At 39.2% G+C, this 19,288-nt stretch overlaps 1 protein-coding gene across 5 annotated transcripts in view; it reads right to left on the bottom strand.

Annotated features, from left to right (window-relative positions):
• Positions 1-19,288, bottom strand: part of CNTLN (centlein) — a 474,592-nt gene that overhangs the window by 218,556 nt on the left and 236,748 nt on the right. For all 5 annotated transcript variants that reach the window (XM_019517543.1, XM_019517544.1, XM_019517542.1 and 2 more), the window contains one exon: positions 17,652-17,777. In XM_019517543.1, the coding sequence (XP_019373088.1) occupies positions 17,652-17,777 (126 nt within the window). The remainder of the gene's footprint in view (positions 1-17,651; positions 17,778-19,288) is intronic.

The following is a 19,288-nucleotide window of genomic DNA, read 5'->3' on the forward strand; positions in this document are numbered from 1 at the left end:
TAGATAATCTGTCTAGGTCCCTTCCGACTCATTGATTCTATGAGTGCATTTGGAAGACAAGGACATGAAGCAGCCCCAGGCTGTTTCTGTAATTTGTTCCAAAACTATTCTGATAATTTTGTAGTAGAAAAATTACAGTTGTGAGTTTTAATATTTCCCAACACTCAAGCCTATTTCATACCTTTAAGCAAATATTATTTAACATGCCTACTAATGTAGGATATCCGCTCCAATATAACCATAACAATAATCCCTCTGCTAAAAGACATATAAGTAGAGCTCTAAAACATGTCTTATAATATTTATTATGGGGACACAATGCAGTATTCACTACCCCTACCTCCACCAATTAATGCCTTTTTGAAGGCTCCAGGTCACAGAAATCATCCTTCCTAAATCTGGGAAACAACCTCTTAAAAGGCTTTCCACATTGATTCTAACCTGACCAAAGGGATTCTGATGACATGAGGCACTTTTCCTCCCTTATCCAGAAAGCAGTGTACTGCCTGTGCAATCCCTTCACTCTAGGGATCAAAAGCAAGCTTCTTGTGTGGTAGTGCAAATACTATAACCTACTGAAAACTCAGAAGCAGGAGAGGAGATTCGAAGTTCAGATATTGTGAATAAGATATCCCGCTATTGTTTTGGAAGAGAAGCTAGGAGGCTGTGGTTACCATGAGTGTAAACATGACATGCTTGATAACTGAACACCATTTCAACTAACAAATGAAACAACAGAAAAGACAAGCATTTTGTTTTTTGATCGTACCTAAAATAGCTTTCTTTGTGTGGAAAATCTTCTGTTTGAATGAACAAGTCCTGGGCCAAGGGCAAGGTGTTTATAGCATCTCAAAAGGTTCAGGGCAAACTGAAACTGAGAGACTGACCTTCTGAAGACTTTTTCATTACTAGGACAGTTGTTTCTACAAGGAGTTTTTCTTGTCCTTCCTGGTTACAGCCATAAAGCATGCAACTGGAAAAAGACTTCTTAACCTCAGGGCATCCTCACTCATCTCCCAAATATTGAAAGCAACAATGCTTAATGTGGAAGACATTTCAATGGAATTACTGACTGTGTCAATAATAGGATCTTTCCACAAGTCTCACTTTAAAAGACAACCTAGCATTATAAGCTTTAATTAAAAAAAAAAAAACTAACAAGACTATTCTTTTTAATTTTCTCCTTTAAAAATCAGACTAATCCTTCCCTGTATATTACACTAGGCTCTTCCAAATGATAGAGAAAAAGATGCTACTTTTGTACAGTTGATAAGCAGCTTCTCTTCTAAGAGCTGTTGGTAGGAGAAACCCAACAACAAGTCAAACCATGAAGTGATATAATTATTTAAGCACACTAAGTTTCTTGCCAAAATGAGCAAAGCAAAGAACTAATTTTTAAGACAACCTAATAATTCAATTCTACACGTGGAAAATTCTAACCAATTTATAATTTTCCAAGTATGGAAAAAGATTAGAGATTACTTTTAAAAATATGGAGGCAATCTATTTCATACCTTATAAAAGTACGTTTTAAGGGATTTTTTTTTCTATTCTCATATGACCTTTTCAGGTCATTTTTATGGTTTTTCACAACAATATTAATTTGTAAAAGAGCATATATGTGTTATCTGCCAGATTTTTTCAGGTTAACTATGTTTGCAACATACTAGAAAATTTACAGGATACACAACACTGCAGAGTTAACATCAAACAAAGAACTTCTCTTCTTCCAGTTCCTTTCTTTTTAAAATTGTTTTCTAATATTCCACACAGCACTTTTTTTATTCCTATTTTCTCTTCTGATAGCAACCAGAAGTTATGGCTATTCTTGCAACCCCTTTTACAGAAAATAGATCTTGGCAAATTTGAAGTCTAAGAGGGTAAACCCTTACGATTCAATTTAGGGATAATATTCCATGCAGAAAAAAAGCAGCATAGAAAAAGGCATTATAAGAGTGATTTCTGGAAGAACAGAGAAGTGGCATAGGGGCATGTAACAGGGAACCCTAGCCCTGTTACTAAGAGGCAGGGCTTCCCCTTTAAGACCTAGAGCTATAGGAACACCAAGCACCAGGAGGGTAGGAGTTAACAGCCCAACCACCCAGGCTGGTCAGCTGACACGAAGAAGACAGGCCTCTGGACACATATAAACCCCAGGGCCAAGGCTGGCAGGGAGAAGGTCTCTGGCAAGCAGCCAGGGGAAGAGAGCTCCTGCACAGCAGAAATACCCCAGAATGCTGTGGCTGCTGGCCAGTCTGTTGCTGTGGCTGATGAGGCTCCAGGAGTCTACAAGGTACCCAGAGCTGGTGGGGGGTACTCAAGGCTCAAGGAGCAGTTTGGAGTTTTTAAGGAGCCAGAGTGTGACTTATAGGACTTCTACTATGTTATAGCCCACAGGCTCATGTTTATGTTGTTGTTTTTCTGGTGGACTGGGCTGAGGCTATTTGCGGAGGAGGAGGCCTCAGTGGGGCACACTACTGTGCAAGGCCCCAGCACCAGGGGTTGCAGCAACAGGGGGTGATCGGGCCTCAGCACCGGGGGTGCAGCACCAGGTGGCAGACCCCAGTGCCAAGAGGCACAGCAACAGAGAGTGAGCCAACCCAACAACCTAGGGCACTGGTTGACATTTATACCATCTGTGAAGCATGGGCCACTGTGTAGGGGAGGTTTAGGGCATTGGGGTATTAAATGGGCAGCCTCCCACCTGAGTACCATCATAATTATTGTTCCATCAAGGTGTGGCAGGTAGCCCAGAGACAGATGGTCAGGCCGCTGTTAGACAGGCGTGGGGATGGATCCCTATCACAGGGCATCAAAAGGAAATAAAAATACATTGGGGGAATTATCAGAAAAAAGGAATGAGTAAGTTAATATGAAGGGGCAGAGCTGTGATTTGTCTGGCGCTGGGGTCCCCACAGTGCCGTGGGTGCCCTATGAGGTCTCCTCCATCCCCTAATAGCTTCACCCAAACCACCGGTGTTATACAACAATAAACAAAACACAAGCCCCTGGGCTGTAACAAATTTAAGCCACCCGGCTATAACGTCATTCAAACCCTACCGGGGAATACTCTATCCCACAACAGTATCAGGAGCTGCTTGTGCAGCCAGGCCTCTCCCCTTTGCTTGTTCTGGGAGAGCTCCTTCCCCCTTGGCTGCCAGCAGGGAACTGCCTTCCTGGCCCCAGCCCTGGGGTTTATATATGAGCCAGGCCCCGCCCCTTTTGGTCAGCTGACCACTGGCAGATGTGGGCCATTAGCTCGTTCTAGCTGCCCTGGTAACCAGCAGCTGGGGCTCCCAACTCACTGCTAGAGCTCTTCCCCTAGCAGTTTCAGCTCTGTAATGGAGCAGGGCACCTTAGTGCCCTGCAACACTCACCAGCAATGAAATAGGGCTGGGAGAAGAGAGGGAGCTGCTGTCTGTCTCCCTACTCTCCCTCAGCTCCCTTATCACTTCTGAAAAGGAAGGCTAGGAGGGAGGTAGCTTCAGGGTTGTCGCAGCCTCCCACAGGCAGCCCTTTGGTTATTTTCTTTTCTTTTGATCTTGTTTTTTTTCAATAAGATCCACTGGGTCAAGACATAAGGTCTCCATCTGGGTAGGGGAGAGCCCTGGGATTAGGGCAAAGGTAGGCAGTGAAGAGGATGCCTGGTGTACACCCTCATCATACCCTGGGATGACCTGACGGAGGATTGGACGATGGACCTCTAGTCTGTGATGAAGGAATGGAGCCAGAGATACGCAGCTACTCGAGGCCATAATGTCCCTACACCAACGTTGTCATGTGAACAGGGTGTAGTCGAGGTGGAGCCCCAAGTCAGCCATGACCGAACCATGAGTACCCCAATGGGGAACCATCTATTACATCACTGAACCTCCTCCCTTTGATTCTTTTGGATATCATCAAGACATGGCAGGTGAGTTGGGGATGGGCCCTGCACAGGGTGCTTACATGATTGTTTACTAGCTAAAGTGGTAATTGTATATATTGACATATGTAATTGTATATACTGACATGATAACTGTATAATAATTGTATATATTGACATGAAAAACAATGCATGTCAGGGCTTTCAAATGTCAAAAATCCACAGATCAAATCCTAAACAGTAATGCACCAACTGAATTAAATAGGAAAAGTAGAACTGAAAATAAAATATAAACATAATTTAAAAATAATAATAATAATAAAACAAAACTGTACAGGATAGTCTTTGACCATATGCATAAAACAGGTTTCTCTCTGTAGCCATGCAGGCAAAGGAGATTCATTACTGGTAATACCTGTCCTCTTTTCATCAAGATTGCTAATAAGTAATCATTCAGTTAAATTTTGAATTTAATGAAGTTTAATAAAGTCTAAGCTTTATATCTGTAATGGTAATACTCAGCAGGTGAACAATTTTTAAATCTGTGATATGCTGAAGCTAATTAATAATAACCTAACTTATACCTTAGATGTAATCTTCACATGAACTAGTTTCTGTCAATTTTGTTTACTTGAAAATAGTATAAATGATTTTTGAAACACTGCAAAACTTTGGTTTCTGCTTTGATTGAAGATCTACTTACTATTTATTTTCATTTCCTTTGGGCTTTTTGCAGTTTTAGCATTATTCTTTGAAACAAAGCATGTTAACTATTTTTCACACAAACTATTTCATAGATGCCTGACATACAGATTCAAAAATATTTAGAAATGACCTCAAATATTAGCACAGCCATATTAAAATATAACAGATTTAGTTTTATGGGAAATGCCTCTCAAAGCACTTTTTAAAGAAATTAGAATCATAGTGACTGGATAGAAAATACACCATCTGCTTTGTGAGATATGTGTTAGGATAATCAAAGGCAACTATGTAAGGAGTAATCACAATGCCAAGTCCAACTCCCACTTAAGTCACTGAAAACATGGGTTCTTCTCAGAAAAAAAATGATTTAAAAATGTATAGCTAAGTTTGTAAAGTAAAGTACATATACCACTCTAGTTATGACTCCAAGTCAAATAACAAATGTCAAAAAGTTCTTTTTTGGTGAGTTGAACATTTCACAAATATACCACAAAACATTGTCTGACTAGCTGGTATTCATAACACAAGAGCATAGAGGAAGATTTGAATGCATGGCAAAGCTTTTCTACCTTCAGCTGGTTTTAAGATTCATGCAGTCTACTTAGCAATATTTTTACAAACATTTCTCAGTTGTTTTGGGTTGTGCTGAAAGAGATTTTTGAATACTTCCAGGAAGAGACCAAGATGATTTTATTCCTACAGTAATAAAATCCTCTGACAAATCAATTTCTCCAAATTAAAACGTCAATTCTCCCCCATCCAAAGCAAGAAAGAAAGATATGATCATCCTCAGCACCAATCAGCTAAAATGTTAGAAAGAATAACCAGTTACAATAATAATAAGATAGAGAAGGTAACCAAGTTACTATTGCTGGGTAAATTAGGACAACAGATTAAAAGCTAGAGATCTGAAGCAATAATGCAAAATTCTATAAGAACAGGTAACCAGCAGAACATTTGACAAATATGTAAGAATATTCAGTTTGGAGATGACAAGCAATATAACATAAATCAGACATTAGCACATAATTACTTCAAAAAGAAGTCATATTTCAGAGATAATGACTTCATTGTGATCCACCACCTTGAACCAACTTTTATGTACTTAAAAAAAATACCTGAACATTTCCCTTCATGTGACAATCACTTTTGGCTTAAGCCAGTTACAACTTCAAGTTCTACACTTTTAGAGGGTTTTAAGTAAAAATGTTTTTAAAATATGGCAACAATAGAAAGATGATCAAAATACAACTACGCATTTCAGTTTCTGAACATACATCTGCACTAGAGCTCCTTCTCAATTTTTGCACATAAAAATATCTGAGAGCTTCTTCTACAAGCTTTATAGCTGACAGAGAATTGCAACCCAGTGCAATGAGGCAGAAATTCTGGAGTCACTGAAGACTTCCAACACACACTAACAACTGATAGAATCCTATCAACTCTACTTCGCTTCACAGACCAATGGATGTGTGTTCTAAATACCATGAATAGGACAATCAATAAATTACCAATAATTATCTATACTCTGATAAAAGGCATTTTTTCCTAGTAACATATACCCAGAGAGCAGAAAGAGGACAGAGAATCTTGATTATGGAACAATTTTTTTAATTTAAAATACAAAAACATATATTAATAGCCATCTACACTAACTCCTGCTGGACATTTTGTTCACTTTTAAAGGTACTGACCTTGACCCATAATGACAGTTTATGCTCTCTTCCCATTATCAGAGAGCATTCCAAATTTTGCTTTAGAGTGGTATTAAGCTTTTAGTTATTACCTCTTTTATTGGGTATTTTCAAAAGACCCAAGTACTTCATACTTCCAAGATTAGTAACATATTAAATTATAGCATCAGTTTTTCAACCAGATTACTTCAACTTATCACTAGGCATCAGCAAGAAATTATCTATAACAAATAGTTGCTTACTTATCAAGTTACTAGGATATGAGAGATGCTCATACCATCTGCATATAACTAGAGCTTGTGCATAACATGCCTTATTGTTAGAACTGTATTTCCTAATACTCATCATTTTTAATTGTCAGCGGTTCTGTAGTTACCATAGGGAGCCCCCACACAGCTCCAAACAAAACTTCCACACACATTAGAATCTGGCCCTATTAACAAAAAAAAGTAATTTAAAAATAATACTACATAAATACTAGCTTAAGCCCTCCTTCATGCTCAAAATCTTCAAGGACTTCCTTTCCTGAGAGTTGTCAGTATCAAATTAACTTCCGCCACCAGTGGCCTATCATCACTTCTCTAGGAGGGTGCAATCTAACGAAATACTCCCTATCTATCAATAATCATTACCCTGAAACTCTTAAAGTTTCATCACCTATTAATGGGGTGTGGCAAAGATAGACTCTTGCAACTCCCTGACACCTCAATAAAAAGAATGGCAAAAGCAAGACTCTCTAGTGCATGGTGGTCTATATCAAAACCATCCAAGCAAAGAACATTATTTTCCATTATTTGTCCTTGGATTACTATGCAATCATTTTATCTAAGAAATAAACTGATAGAAGAATCCTTATTCTACTAGTTGGGTATGTACAACCATTCCATCTGGTCTTAGCTTTCTTTCAACAACCAATAAGCTGAATCCAGTTAATACAGAAAACTAAATCCAACAGTTATTTTATTTACATCTCAAAATGCTGATCTCAAGGGTTTAATCCAGTGGTGGACAAAATATGGCCTGTGGACTATATCTGAATTGCCAATTGATTCTTATCCAGCCAGCCTGCCACCACTGGGCCTGAGGAGCGAAGGCTGTGTCCCACGCTGCTCTACTCTGACACAGCCAGGCCCAGGCCACACAGCACACAGACTCCTCTGCCCACCCCCACACATCCATCCCCATCCCCACCACCAGGCCCAACTTCTTGTTGGCGCTGTGCAGTTCTGGCACTGTAGCCACTAGCAGCTGGGCCAACAGGGGATGGGTCATGATGCAGGATGCTGAGTAGCCATCCCACCCACCCACCTGCCACGATGAGCCACTGCCACCACAATGCCAGTAGGAGGTGAGTCCATGCCGACCATGGAGGAGACTCACCCCCCACCCCCCAGAGCAGCCACCCCCAACTTTCCTGGTGTGGTGAGGCAGCAGCGGCTCACCATAGTAGGTGGGTGGGCAGGACAGCTACTCTACACGCTGTCCTGTGCAGGCTTGGCTGCTGGCGGCTGAGGTGCCAGGACTGTACAGCACCAACAGGAAGCTGGGCAGGGGATGGAGCTTGGCCATGCTTAGCTCTGTGTGGCCAAGCCCAACCCTGGCTGCAGCACAGTGGAGCATCATTGGGTGCCATCCTCCCTCCTCAGGCTCTTGCAGTGACCAGTGGACCAGATAGGCTCAATTTGCATCTCCCTACCTCCCAACCCTCCCTCAACAGGCCACCAAAACTCCTTAAGTGGCCCTCCGACCCAAATAATTACCCACTCCTGGTTTAATCCAAAGCTTTATCTTCTCCCAGGTGTCTGATACAGTTAATGGCATGGGAAAGTGAGGCTAAAAAAATACTTGTTTATACTTTAATTTGAGCTACTTTTAAAATGGGGCTGGATCTTTATGCATATTTGAACATTGCTTGTATTATCATAACAATCATAAGCCATGCATAAACAGTAACTGCACTGTGGTGAAGACACCAGAAAGCGTCCATTAGAGAGGAGTGGTAAAAATGATCAGAGGCCTGAAAAACATGATTTAGGAGGAAACGATGAAAGAATTAGGATTACTTAGTCAAAGGGGGGATTTAATAACAATCATCAAATACCTGAAGGACAACTATGAAGTGGCTAGAGACAAACTTAGCTGTGTGGCTGTGGGTGACAGTACTAGGAGCAATGGCCTCAAACTGCAACAGATAATTTCATTTGGAGATTAGGAAGAACCTTCTGACTATGAGGGTAGTTAAATACACTGAAAGAGGCTACCTAGAGAAGTTGTGGAATCTTCATCCCTGGAAATTGTCAAGAGATTTTATGGGCTAGACAGACACTTGCCTGGGATGGTTTAGTCAGGGATGATCCTTCTCTGGGTGGGAGGCTGGATAAGATAACCTATAATCCTATGAAAGTGTGAGCAGAGTTCAGAATTCAATCAGGGAATCTTGTTTTCTATGAACACAAGAGGTAGCCATGGCTCTCAGGTGAATGGGTCTTAAATTTGATTGGGTCAATGAAAATGCCAAAGTATATGTACTTTGGGGAGGGACCAGGTCAGGTACAAAAACAGAAAGCTAAAGAGGTTGTTGATAAGGTTCTTAGATTAAGAGGAAAAAGGACTTTTCAAACTCTTAGCTGTAAAACAACCAGATACTTAGGGAAATATGGAGACCTGAGGCATTCCAGGGAACTTCCTTCAATATCCAAAGCTCAGCACAGGATGTGGGAGAGAGAATTATCCCAACCAAGATGTAAATAAGTGACTCCTGGAAAAAAGAAGTAACAAAAACAGAATCACTAACTGTTGGCATCAGCAGTTCCTCAATACAAGGATGACAGTCTTCCAGTAGATAAGAAAGTCTTCAGTGTGTTCAGTGATGACCGAAGAGGCCAATCCAAGATCTGCGTGGTTGACTGCAGACATAGCCAACAGTTCTAAGAGAAAGGATTGGATCCTGGTGATGTCAGGTCACAGCTTTCCCTTAGTTTCTCTCACCTATAACATCTTTATGACATGTCCTATCCAACAAAGTTGGTGCCATTTAAACATGACTGGTGGTGTTTGCTTGAGCCAGAACTCTGGCATTTGCTCTTCTGCCCTTCCAATTGATGTGGAGGATTTCCACTGACAGTAACATTCCAAGGCTTTCTAGTGTTTCTGATATATTGTCTAGGTTTGATGCACACACAACAGGGTATGGATAACAACCATCTGGTAGACAAGAAGTTTGCTTTGCGTCATGATATTATGGCCATTGAAGACACAAGTTTGGAGACTTCCAATGGCAGCATTGGCAGATTTTATTTGGTGTTAAATACTGTCACATATGTTAATTTTTTGGTAAAGATGACTATCCAGATAGGTGAAATGCTCAGCGTTCTCCAATGACTGCCGTCTAATGTTAATATGTGGAAAAGCCACTGGTTGGTTTGCAGTAGGTTGGTAAAGCATCTTGGTTTTTGTGAAGTTGACAGTCCATGAAGAGTCCACAAATTTCATATGCTTCATAGAAGCAGCCAAGAGTGACTTAGAACTCTTCAAGTGAATGGGCAGAGACAACACAATTGTTAGCGTACTGAATATCAGCAATAGAAGTGATTGCTATCTTGGATATGAAATGCAGCTGGCTGATACTAAAGAGATTCCTGTCCATACAATATCTGACGCTGACTCCAGATGGAAGTGTATCAGCAATAAGATGTAGAATAGCTACAATATAAATGGAAAAAAAAAGTGTTGTTGCAATCACACATCCTTGCTTGACTCCAATTTTAATGCTAAAGGGGTCCATTTCTGAGCCATTGCTTTGGATGGTTGCTGTCATGTCATCATGAAGAAATCTGATGATGGTAACAAATTTTGGCAGGCATCCAAATCTCATAAGGGCCTCTCTGTTGACTGAATCAAAGGACTTAGTTAGATCAATGAAGGTCACGTAAAAATCTCTGTGTTGCTTTGCAAGGGGAGTGAGTCTACTGAGGAGTTTGCAGACAAGGATCTTCCTAGGTCTGGACAGGAGTGCAATGACAATGCAATCCAATTTATATCCTTTCTTGATTATAGTTACAATTCTGGCATCTCTCAAGTCACTGAGAATCTGTTCGTATTTCTACATTTTCAGTATAACAGCATGTAGTTAGTGAGACAGTTTTCTTACACCATCCTTACAAATTCCATCAGTACAACATGTTTTGTTGCTCTTCATCTGCTCAATGGCTTTCAAGGCCTCTTGTTAGGTTGGTGGATCTGCAAGCCAGTCGTTAATGGTGTGTTGTGAAATGGCTTTGATGGCATTATCTTTGACATTAAAATCTTGGTGCAAAAGGTGCTGAAAGTATTTCTTCCACCATGCAGTGATGGTGGAGCGGTCTTTAAACAACATTCTTCCATCCTTGAACCTCAGAGGGATGGCTCCTTGTATGCCTGGCAATTAGATAACTTTGGTTCCTCCGAAGAAACTATGCATATTGTGGATAACAGCAAACTTTTGGATCTTTTTGCTTTGTCCTCCAACCACTTGTTCAGAAGCTCTATTATTTCATCAAGGAAGATCAATGCTGTGAATTCCTTTAATGGTCAGGTATCAGGACTGTTCTGTTTTTACTTTATTACAAGAATACACTGGGACTAAATCTACTTTCTTAAAGGGCCTGGCTAAAACAGAGGAAAATACCCCTTAAACAAATGTCATAATTTAGGGGGACTGAAACATGACTATGCTACTAATGATTTTTTCATTTACCAAATAGCTGTTTGGAGCCATAAAATCCAAGAAAAAATTGACAAAAAATCTTTCCTTTGTTCTAACAGTGTTATCATTCAGGAACATTTTCCTACAATAAAAGCAAAATATGCTCTTTTGTGGGTCTGTATATTTGTGTGTCAACTGACAGCCCTGGGAGGTCAGAATAAACCATGGAGCAGGTGTTTGATCTAGATTGTGAAAGAGAGCAAAAAACATTACATATGTCTAGGGATAATGCTGCCAAAAGAAAGAGTAAAGCAAAAAGTACTAGCAGTACTTATATTTTGATCATGTTCAAATAATTCAGAATTCCTGGAAGAAAATTTGTAAACCTGGAAATTTTACACAAAAGCTTGCAAACTAGGGGAATCCAGCATTTGGCCATACAGATTCTCTAATCTGTTTATCTTTACTTCTTAGGTTTGAGATTTAGAAACATACGTTCTTGTATTCTTATTTGCATATCCATGTGCTTGGTGAATGAATGAATGCCCTGCCTTCAGACTAACATGGCTAACTACCATTCTTGGTATTCAGGAGAGAAGTTACAAGCAACTGTCCCATCCACCACATCTAGCCACAAAATAAAAACAACAAAGAATACTACTATGCTTATTAAAAGTGATTCTGAACTAAATTTCAAATTAATAATTGCTGGAAAACCAAAGATGCGACAGCAACTAAGGACTGGAATAATTTAACAGCCCCAGTCATATAGTTCATAGCTTACAGATGGATGATGAAAGATGGAACCTACTGCTTAGAATTGTACGTGGTCACTTTACCTCCTTTCATTGGGTCTAAAAAATCAGCTTATTGATTGAAAAGTGGTAAACAAGTATAAACTACTGCTGTATTTTAGGCACAAACTGTCTGCAAGATTCTAGATAGGGGAACCAGAGAACCTGAGACAGTTTATTAACCCAAAATTCATACAGCCTCAAAATGATACACTTGCAGTGTGTGCATGTCCGGTGAGGGTAGATGCAACTCCCTACAGATGTGTCAAGGTAGACGGGTTGCTACAACCATACAAAACAGGATTATATATTGTCTCTTCCTTTAAATAGTATGTCAAGTATGCCAAGAAAAGGGGCATTATTTAGACTGCGAAGTCAAACACTTGAAAATTAGGAAAGGCGTATCCCCACAATACCTCCCCATCTCCACCTAATAAGGGAAGTGGCTTTGTTTGGGCAAACTAGGAATAAAGAAAAAGGGAGTGAACTCTCCTTCCACAGCTTGATTTATAGATGGTAGGTTGGCCTACTTTGGAGGAGTACTGGCAGTTTCCCAGATATGGCAAAGTAATACATTTGAGACCTAGGCCCCTGGAAGATGTTAAATCTTAGACGTGATTAACCTGTTAATTGCACCATAAATAGTAACCCTGCCACACATTCAAGGACTTAATATGATGACAAAATGGGAAACTTGCCACAAAAGTATTTGACAAAAGATGCATAATACTTTTGTGGCTTGTTTCCATTGCACCTTAAACTGAACATATGCCAAGATAACCAGAGCTGACACAACAGGCCCCAGTGTGTCTCAGGGCTGGGGCCAACAATCAACTGGTTGTCAGCCCCAGCCCTGGGACCACATGGGAGTCAGGAACCAGCTCTGGTGTAGTTCCAGTGGTGGTACCAATAATCAGTTGATTGCCAGTCCCAGGACTGCACTGGCTGACATCAAGCACCTACTTTCTGTTTGGGATTCCAGGCTTCCCCTGCAATGTTAACTAATAACAGTGCCATTAGAATCTGATCCCTGTTCCCAAAATCACACATCCCACCATGCACATGTGGCATGCTGGGAGGCACAATTGTTGGGTTCGAGGATCAGATCCCATTTCCCTATTAAATGTACCAGACTATACCAGAATTAAAGTTGCCTTTTCTGCCCTAATTTTGTCCCTTTGTACATTACAATATTGTCTTCAAGGACATGATTACACACTATTTTTCCCACAGGACCCAGACCCTTCACATCTGAGGAAACATTAACACCTGATTAAGCTGCTTATAGGGACTTAACAGGAAATACATGTATTTTCAAAAATGAGCAGGAGACGATTCCTATATCACTGTACCAGAAAAGCCTGGTTAAATTAGGAAAAACACTACACAAAAGAATTTCAAAATATAGAGTGAATCGAACATTTTGTCTGGTAGCCAAAACTTATTAAGTAATTGCAACACCTGGTGAAAACTTGTCACAAGATTGCCAGAAAATGGCTTAAGAGTGCAAAGTCATTAGTCCCATCAGACCTGCCCAATCAACCTTAGCCCAGACAGTAACATATTTGCTTCATTTAGCTGATAAAGTTTATGGCTGAAATATAACTGGTGATTTGTTTAAAATATAAACTATACTACTGGTAAAACTTGATTAATCAGTAAAATATTCAGTCAGCTAAAGACTTTCAGTTGTAGAAAGTTATACTGAAGGTTGAACCTTAAAAAAAGTTGTATGTATTTTAACATTTTCCAACATTTTGTTGCTACTAAATGTTAATCCTGTGAAGATTTTTTTTGTTTTATACTACTTAATTAACAACTTGAATAAAAACTAATTTGTGTACTAGCAGTATGGTTCATCCTCCTGAGTGAAGTTTTAAAGTCCATTTGAGTATGATGCTGCTTTTCTATTTTACTTGAGGGGAAAAGAAAATAATCAAGTTCCATGTTTCTGCTTAACTTTAGCAGGCTCAAGCAGATCCTGAATACGAAAACTGGAATGGCATTTAACATCTGGAGCAACATGGTGTTTGAAGAGCATCACACAGTGCATTAAGAGAGTGACCCCCATGGCTCAGGAACGAATAAAAGGCCATATACACTCTACCTGCAACTACATTGACTTGCATTACTCATTAGCTTTTGTTTAAGTTGTGCAGGGCTACTGAGATATTTATTAAATTAACATTCTATAACACAACAAAAACATTTTAATAAAGTGGATAAAAGATGTACTTTGAAGACAGTTATTCCAAGTACAGTTTTTGTTTCTTCTCCAATCCCTTAAATACTGGCAGGAGTTTACAAGGTAGTACCTGAAGCATTCCCAGCTTTCTAAGGATAACAAGCATTTAGTGAGTAGCCATGTTAGTTTAAGAGCTATGATACTTCAAACTGGCATTGTTACTTTAAACTGGCATTGTCACTTGAACCAGTGATGCTTATTTTTTCCCTCTAGTGGTCCTGGGTTCAAAACAATCTTAACTCTTACACAAAATCAATTTTATATCCCAAAGGATGATAAGAAAGAGGTTGTATAAATCAAACATTGTAAAACAGGGCTTCCTATCCACATCTGACACACTGATTGAAATAGTGCACTTTACCTTAGTAAAAAAAAAAAGGGAAATGTAGAAGATATAAAAACATCAAGTAAAGTAAAGTAATGAAAATATTTTCTGTATACATCGAGTTTTATTCAGTAATCCTATCAGGATGGAAGTCATTTAAAGTGACAGTGGAAGAATCTTAACCCCTTCAAAGGATGTGGGTTAAGAGAAACTTATAATAACACATGCACAGGAACACCGTGGTACCAATAATGACCAGATTTTACTGATAAAAAAAGTGTAATAGGTTGCAATACTGGAGAAGATATTCAGAGATAAATGTGGCACTTTGAACTATAACACCTGACACTCAGTGGGAATTACAAATCATGCCTTAAAATTATTATTAAGTGTTAGATAGCACAGTAAATATTTACTATGCTTTACAAAGGACACAATAAAACAAGAACTCTCACTAGCTGAGTTTACAACAAACACAGGTAATGGCATTGGGATTCCAGGTCCAGGACTGGGTCAACATGGATCAACATACATAATGGACAGCAAATATATCAGCTGTAAAATTGTGCTGTGGTACATCCCTTGGCAATAAAAATTATGTTAGCAAAAACAGATTTCAGTACAAAAAAATTCATAATTCTCTTCTCCTTTAAACAAGGCTTCAGTATCAAAAGAAACTGGTATACAGATTCAGTATCCATCAATATTCTCCATACCTCAAGCATTCTGCACCTCATAAATCTAGAGAACTTGTATTTTAAGCACTTCAGTCAATATTTTCAAAGAAAAAATGTCTTCTAAATCCATATATGTTCAAATGTCCTAGTCTTTAAAAGTTGCATAGCACGCAGCAGCACCTGTTAAAAGGTCAGTGGAACCATCAGATACTAGCTCCAATAAGGAGTCAGTATACCTCCTGAATTATCTGAAGAGTGGTCTACATGCAGTTAGGACATTATTCCAGATAAAAGTCCATTCTGTCTATCATTCCTCATTTGGAGAACTTCCAATTGTTAAAAAGAAAGAAAAAGGATCTAGGTCTCATCTAAAGAATATCTTGCCTTTTTAACATCCACATATTGGCCTTGTTGCTCTTGTTTAAATTTAGAAAACATTTTTTAAACAAATGTAGTTAAGCCAGTAGAAAAATCATATGTAGATATACTTATCTGGGTTTAAGAGTGGCATAGGTTTAGCTGAAACCTGTTCTTAATCAGTTTAAGTTAAATCAATACATTCTGTGTATGTAAATATGGCCACAAAACTTTTGGATTAACTAATTAAATTGGTTTTAAATATCACACTTCTAGATAACTGGTGCAAGTTTCTTTGAGGACAAGTCCTTTATTCATGCAACTGAAGAAAGAATCTAAATGTATAAAAAGAGCTCCTTCATAAACAGAACCACGAAGCCACTCTGGACCAAATGCTGCATTTCTTATTTTAGTGAGTTTGCACGTCCCAGCAGGTATTTGCTTGAGTGAGGTTGAGTGAAATCAGAACAAATAATAGGAAGCTTTGTATAAAACAAAATATGAGATTTTGTTTATTTTCTTTACTTCTTTAATTGACAAAAAATAACCTAAAATTGGCTGCAAATGTGAAATAAACCCTTCAGGGAAACTCACTACCACTGCCCATTAGGTCAAAGATCCTCCAGGAATCAGAGGAGCAATTTAGCAAGTATTAAGTAAAACTTAAGGCAATGGTTTTGATCTATACATCTTAAATAGTGAAGAGCTCAACTCCTCCTCTGTGCCATGCTGACAGTCCTGGTCTGTGAAAGTTCCTGACTGATATAAGAAATGGGATAGCTAGTAAGGCATTCCCTATGAAGACCACACAGCTTATTACTTAACTCCACAAAAAACTGAAATCACTCACGTTTTTTAACTTTTTGGGCATGCACCATGCATGGCTCCTTTGCTTCCCCTGGCTTTGCAAGGATGGAAAGGCTCTGGTGGGAAATCTTCAGCACTTTTTTGTTAATGGGATGCTACGGGTTGTGCTGGATATGCTGATTAGGGACTGACTGAGGATTACAAGAGTACCTATATAGTTACATGTTAAATTCTCAAAGAGCATCTATAGCAAGATATGGGGGACCTTTCCTGATTGTTGCCTGTACAAATCAAAATAAATGCATTAAACAAACAAAAACTGGAATGTGAGAAGTACGCTGAGAAGAACAGTTATACAACTGTAAATACTAGGCACTAAAAGAGATCATATGAAGCTGCATGTAATGAAATCAGAGGTAATATTACATATTGGATACATAAACTGCGCACCCACACTAGTAAATGAACTAACTTTCAACAAAAGTATATTATAATTGTAGCCTTTCTTTATACTTAGTACAACAGAGTAGATACGTATAAATATCAAATTGGAAAATGTATTTTCCTTAATGCGGTCTTGCTAACAGGCAGAACCTAACCCAAGTTTGAAGAGAAGCTCCGTAAGTATCTTGATGGTTAAACAACAAAAATCAACCTGACTTAAAACAACTGTTAAATAGCAGGAAAGGATAATTATACTGTACTAACTTTCTTTTGTCTAGTATAAAGGGAAGTTTTCTAACTTTGCCAGGCTGAGTTTAATACTCTATGAATTATGAGATCAAAGCAGCAAACTGTATGTTTTCTAAAGTAAGAGTTTCCTTCACCAAGTTTTACACTTACTACAGCTAAAAGAGCTGTGTGAAGGGATCAGCACTAAACCCAAAGGACAGGCAGTGCACAGCAAGAAAGAGAGCAAGTCCCTCGTGCTTTTTGCAGGTCACTACCAAGGACCATGTTAGCAGATCCACACCAGACCCTTAACAGGCAGCTCTGCTGCTACCAGTAATTAGCTTGGACAGCTCTGGCTCCAAGAGTAGCAGCAAGGCTACACCATAATGAGCTCAGCTGGGATTAGCAGGACAGGGCAGGGAACCAAGAGAGCTGAGGCATTCTGCATTGCGTATGTATCAAGGAGATCAAAAAAGGATGGCTGGCTAGGTTATCCCCTCACCACCTCATTCCAAAAATGAAGCACGGCAGTGTGTAAAATACAGGCTAATGAAGAGCGACACCTCCAACAGATGAGAGCCACATTAATTAACACAATCCCTAGATCATGCAATACAGTTTCTGTTAGTGCTAGCAAACTTGTAACTTGTCACTGATATGGTGAAAAAAGCTGATGTTTTTCCTTTCTGTTTTTGGTAGAAAAGGGTTTAATTTTGGAATTTTGTCAGGAATTCCTCTGTGTGGCCTTCAAGGGACAAAGAAAAAAAACTTCAGAAAACCACTAGCATGTTTCTCCATGTGTATATTGTTTGAGAAAGAAACTCACTTTTCAATCAATAGCTTTTTGTGTTCCCTTTTGAAATACGCCAGCTCATTCCAGACAGCATCACAATCTTCCTGGCGAAGCTGATGAGGGTCTGCATGCTGGTGTCGGCTTTTACTACCTTCATTCCTGTTTATAAGTTGGGGTGGGGAAATCAAAAATATTTGTTTGACATTGAAAACATACAAGGAAAAAAACTCAAACACTCTCTTCCCACACCTTCTCTCTCTCCCTCCTACACACCCACGCTTGAAATCACTAATGAATAACTCATGTATGCTAAATTGATTTCTATCGCATATGACTACTAAAATTTAATGTATAAAAATTAGAGGTCAGACTACAGAGTCTCAGAAAAATAGCATGCTAGTATGGCAGTAGAGCTCCGAAATGACATACAACAGATCGTGGTCTCCTTCATTCATGCAGTCATTAGAAAGGGGTAAAAGGTGAAACTATCAGTCTCCAAGAAAGCTTAGAAGCTACCAGTTCTAGTACTCCTGCCAACCAATCAGAAAGTAACCCAAGTGCCCAGCTTTAAATCAATCTGCTGAACTGTTTCCTAACATTAGAATGGACTTTCTATGGCTTGAGTGTGCCTCAGGAGATGATTTGAGAAAACAAAAAAAAAAAATAATAATGTCACCTTATTTGCTATTAATGATGATGCCAGGAAGAAAAATGTAATAAAAACATTTCTTCATTCATGTTTTCATTCTTACTGTGGGCAAAAATTTCATTAATGTAAAGATACTGTACAATAAACTATGGAAATCCCAGCAGGCCTCATAACACTATAGTATTGTCATACTACATTGGAATGTGGAAACCATAGTAGGCCCTATCATTTCTGCAGCCAGGGATATCAGAGAACCAGTATTATTCACAGCTCTTTTGCTACTCCAAATTTATCATTTCTACTGTACTGGAGCACAAGAATTTTATTGTTTCAGTGAAACCTGGGTGTCTTGAATATGTTCTCAACCTACCAAAATCTGATTTTGTTTATTTTTAATGAATTTTATTTTTGTGCTGTTGGTGAGTGATGCAACCTGACTGAAACTAAAGCTAAGTATATTTATGAAGTGAATGGACCAGACTACTCCATGTCTTGGATAAAGACATCAATCCTGAATTTAACAGTCCATTATTTAAAATTATGAAAATATTTCAGTCTCTGTTTCCTTTAACTCCCTAAGTTTTCTGTTGACACTGCCAATGAGGTTGTCTATTAGAACATATGACAATATTGTGCAGAAACAGGAATCTACTGAGGTGGGTCAGATTAAGGTACCAGGAACAGATAACAGGAAATGCTGATTAGTATTCACACTGAAGTTGCTACGCCACTCTAAAACAATAAAATGGCCTTCAAATTCTAATATTATAAAAGCCTAAGACCGGCTGTTTGTGGGTCCATAATGCTTTATTTGTGTTCTGACTGGCTGTCTCAGCAGCTAATCAGAGTGCCCTACACAAGTAGGAAGAGATAGCAAAGCACCACCATAACAGTTGGGACTGAGGGGCTGGAGGAGAGGCAGAGGGGGATGATGGGGACCGAAGTGCTGCCATAATGGGGGTGATGAAGGAGGGGGTTTACTTCTTGGAGCCAGGGGCCCCCCAACAACAGCCAGCACGGA

This window comes from Gavialis gangeticus, unplaced genomic scaffold (assembly GCF_001723915.1).
Source record: "Gavialis gangeticus isolate Ggan-Ray unplaced genomic scaffold, GavGan_comp1, whole genome shotgun sequence".
Classification (NCBI taxonomy): domain Eukaryota; kingdom Metazoa; phylum Chordata; order Crocodylia; family Gavialidae; genus Gavialis; species Gavialis gangeticus.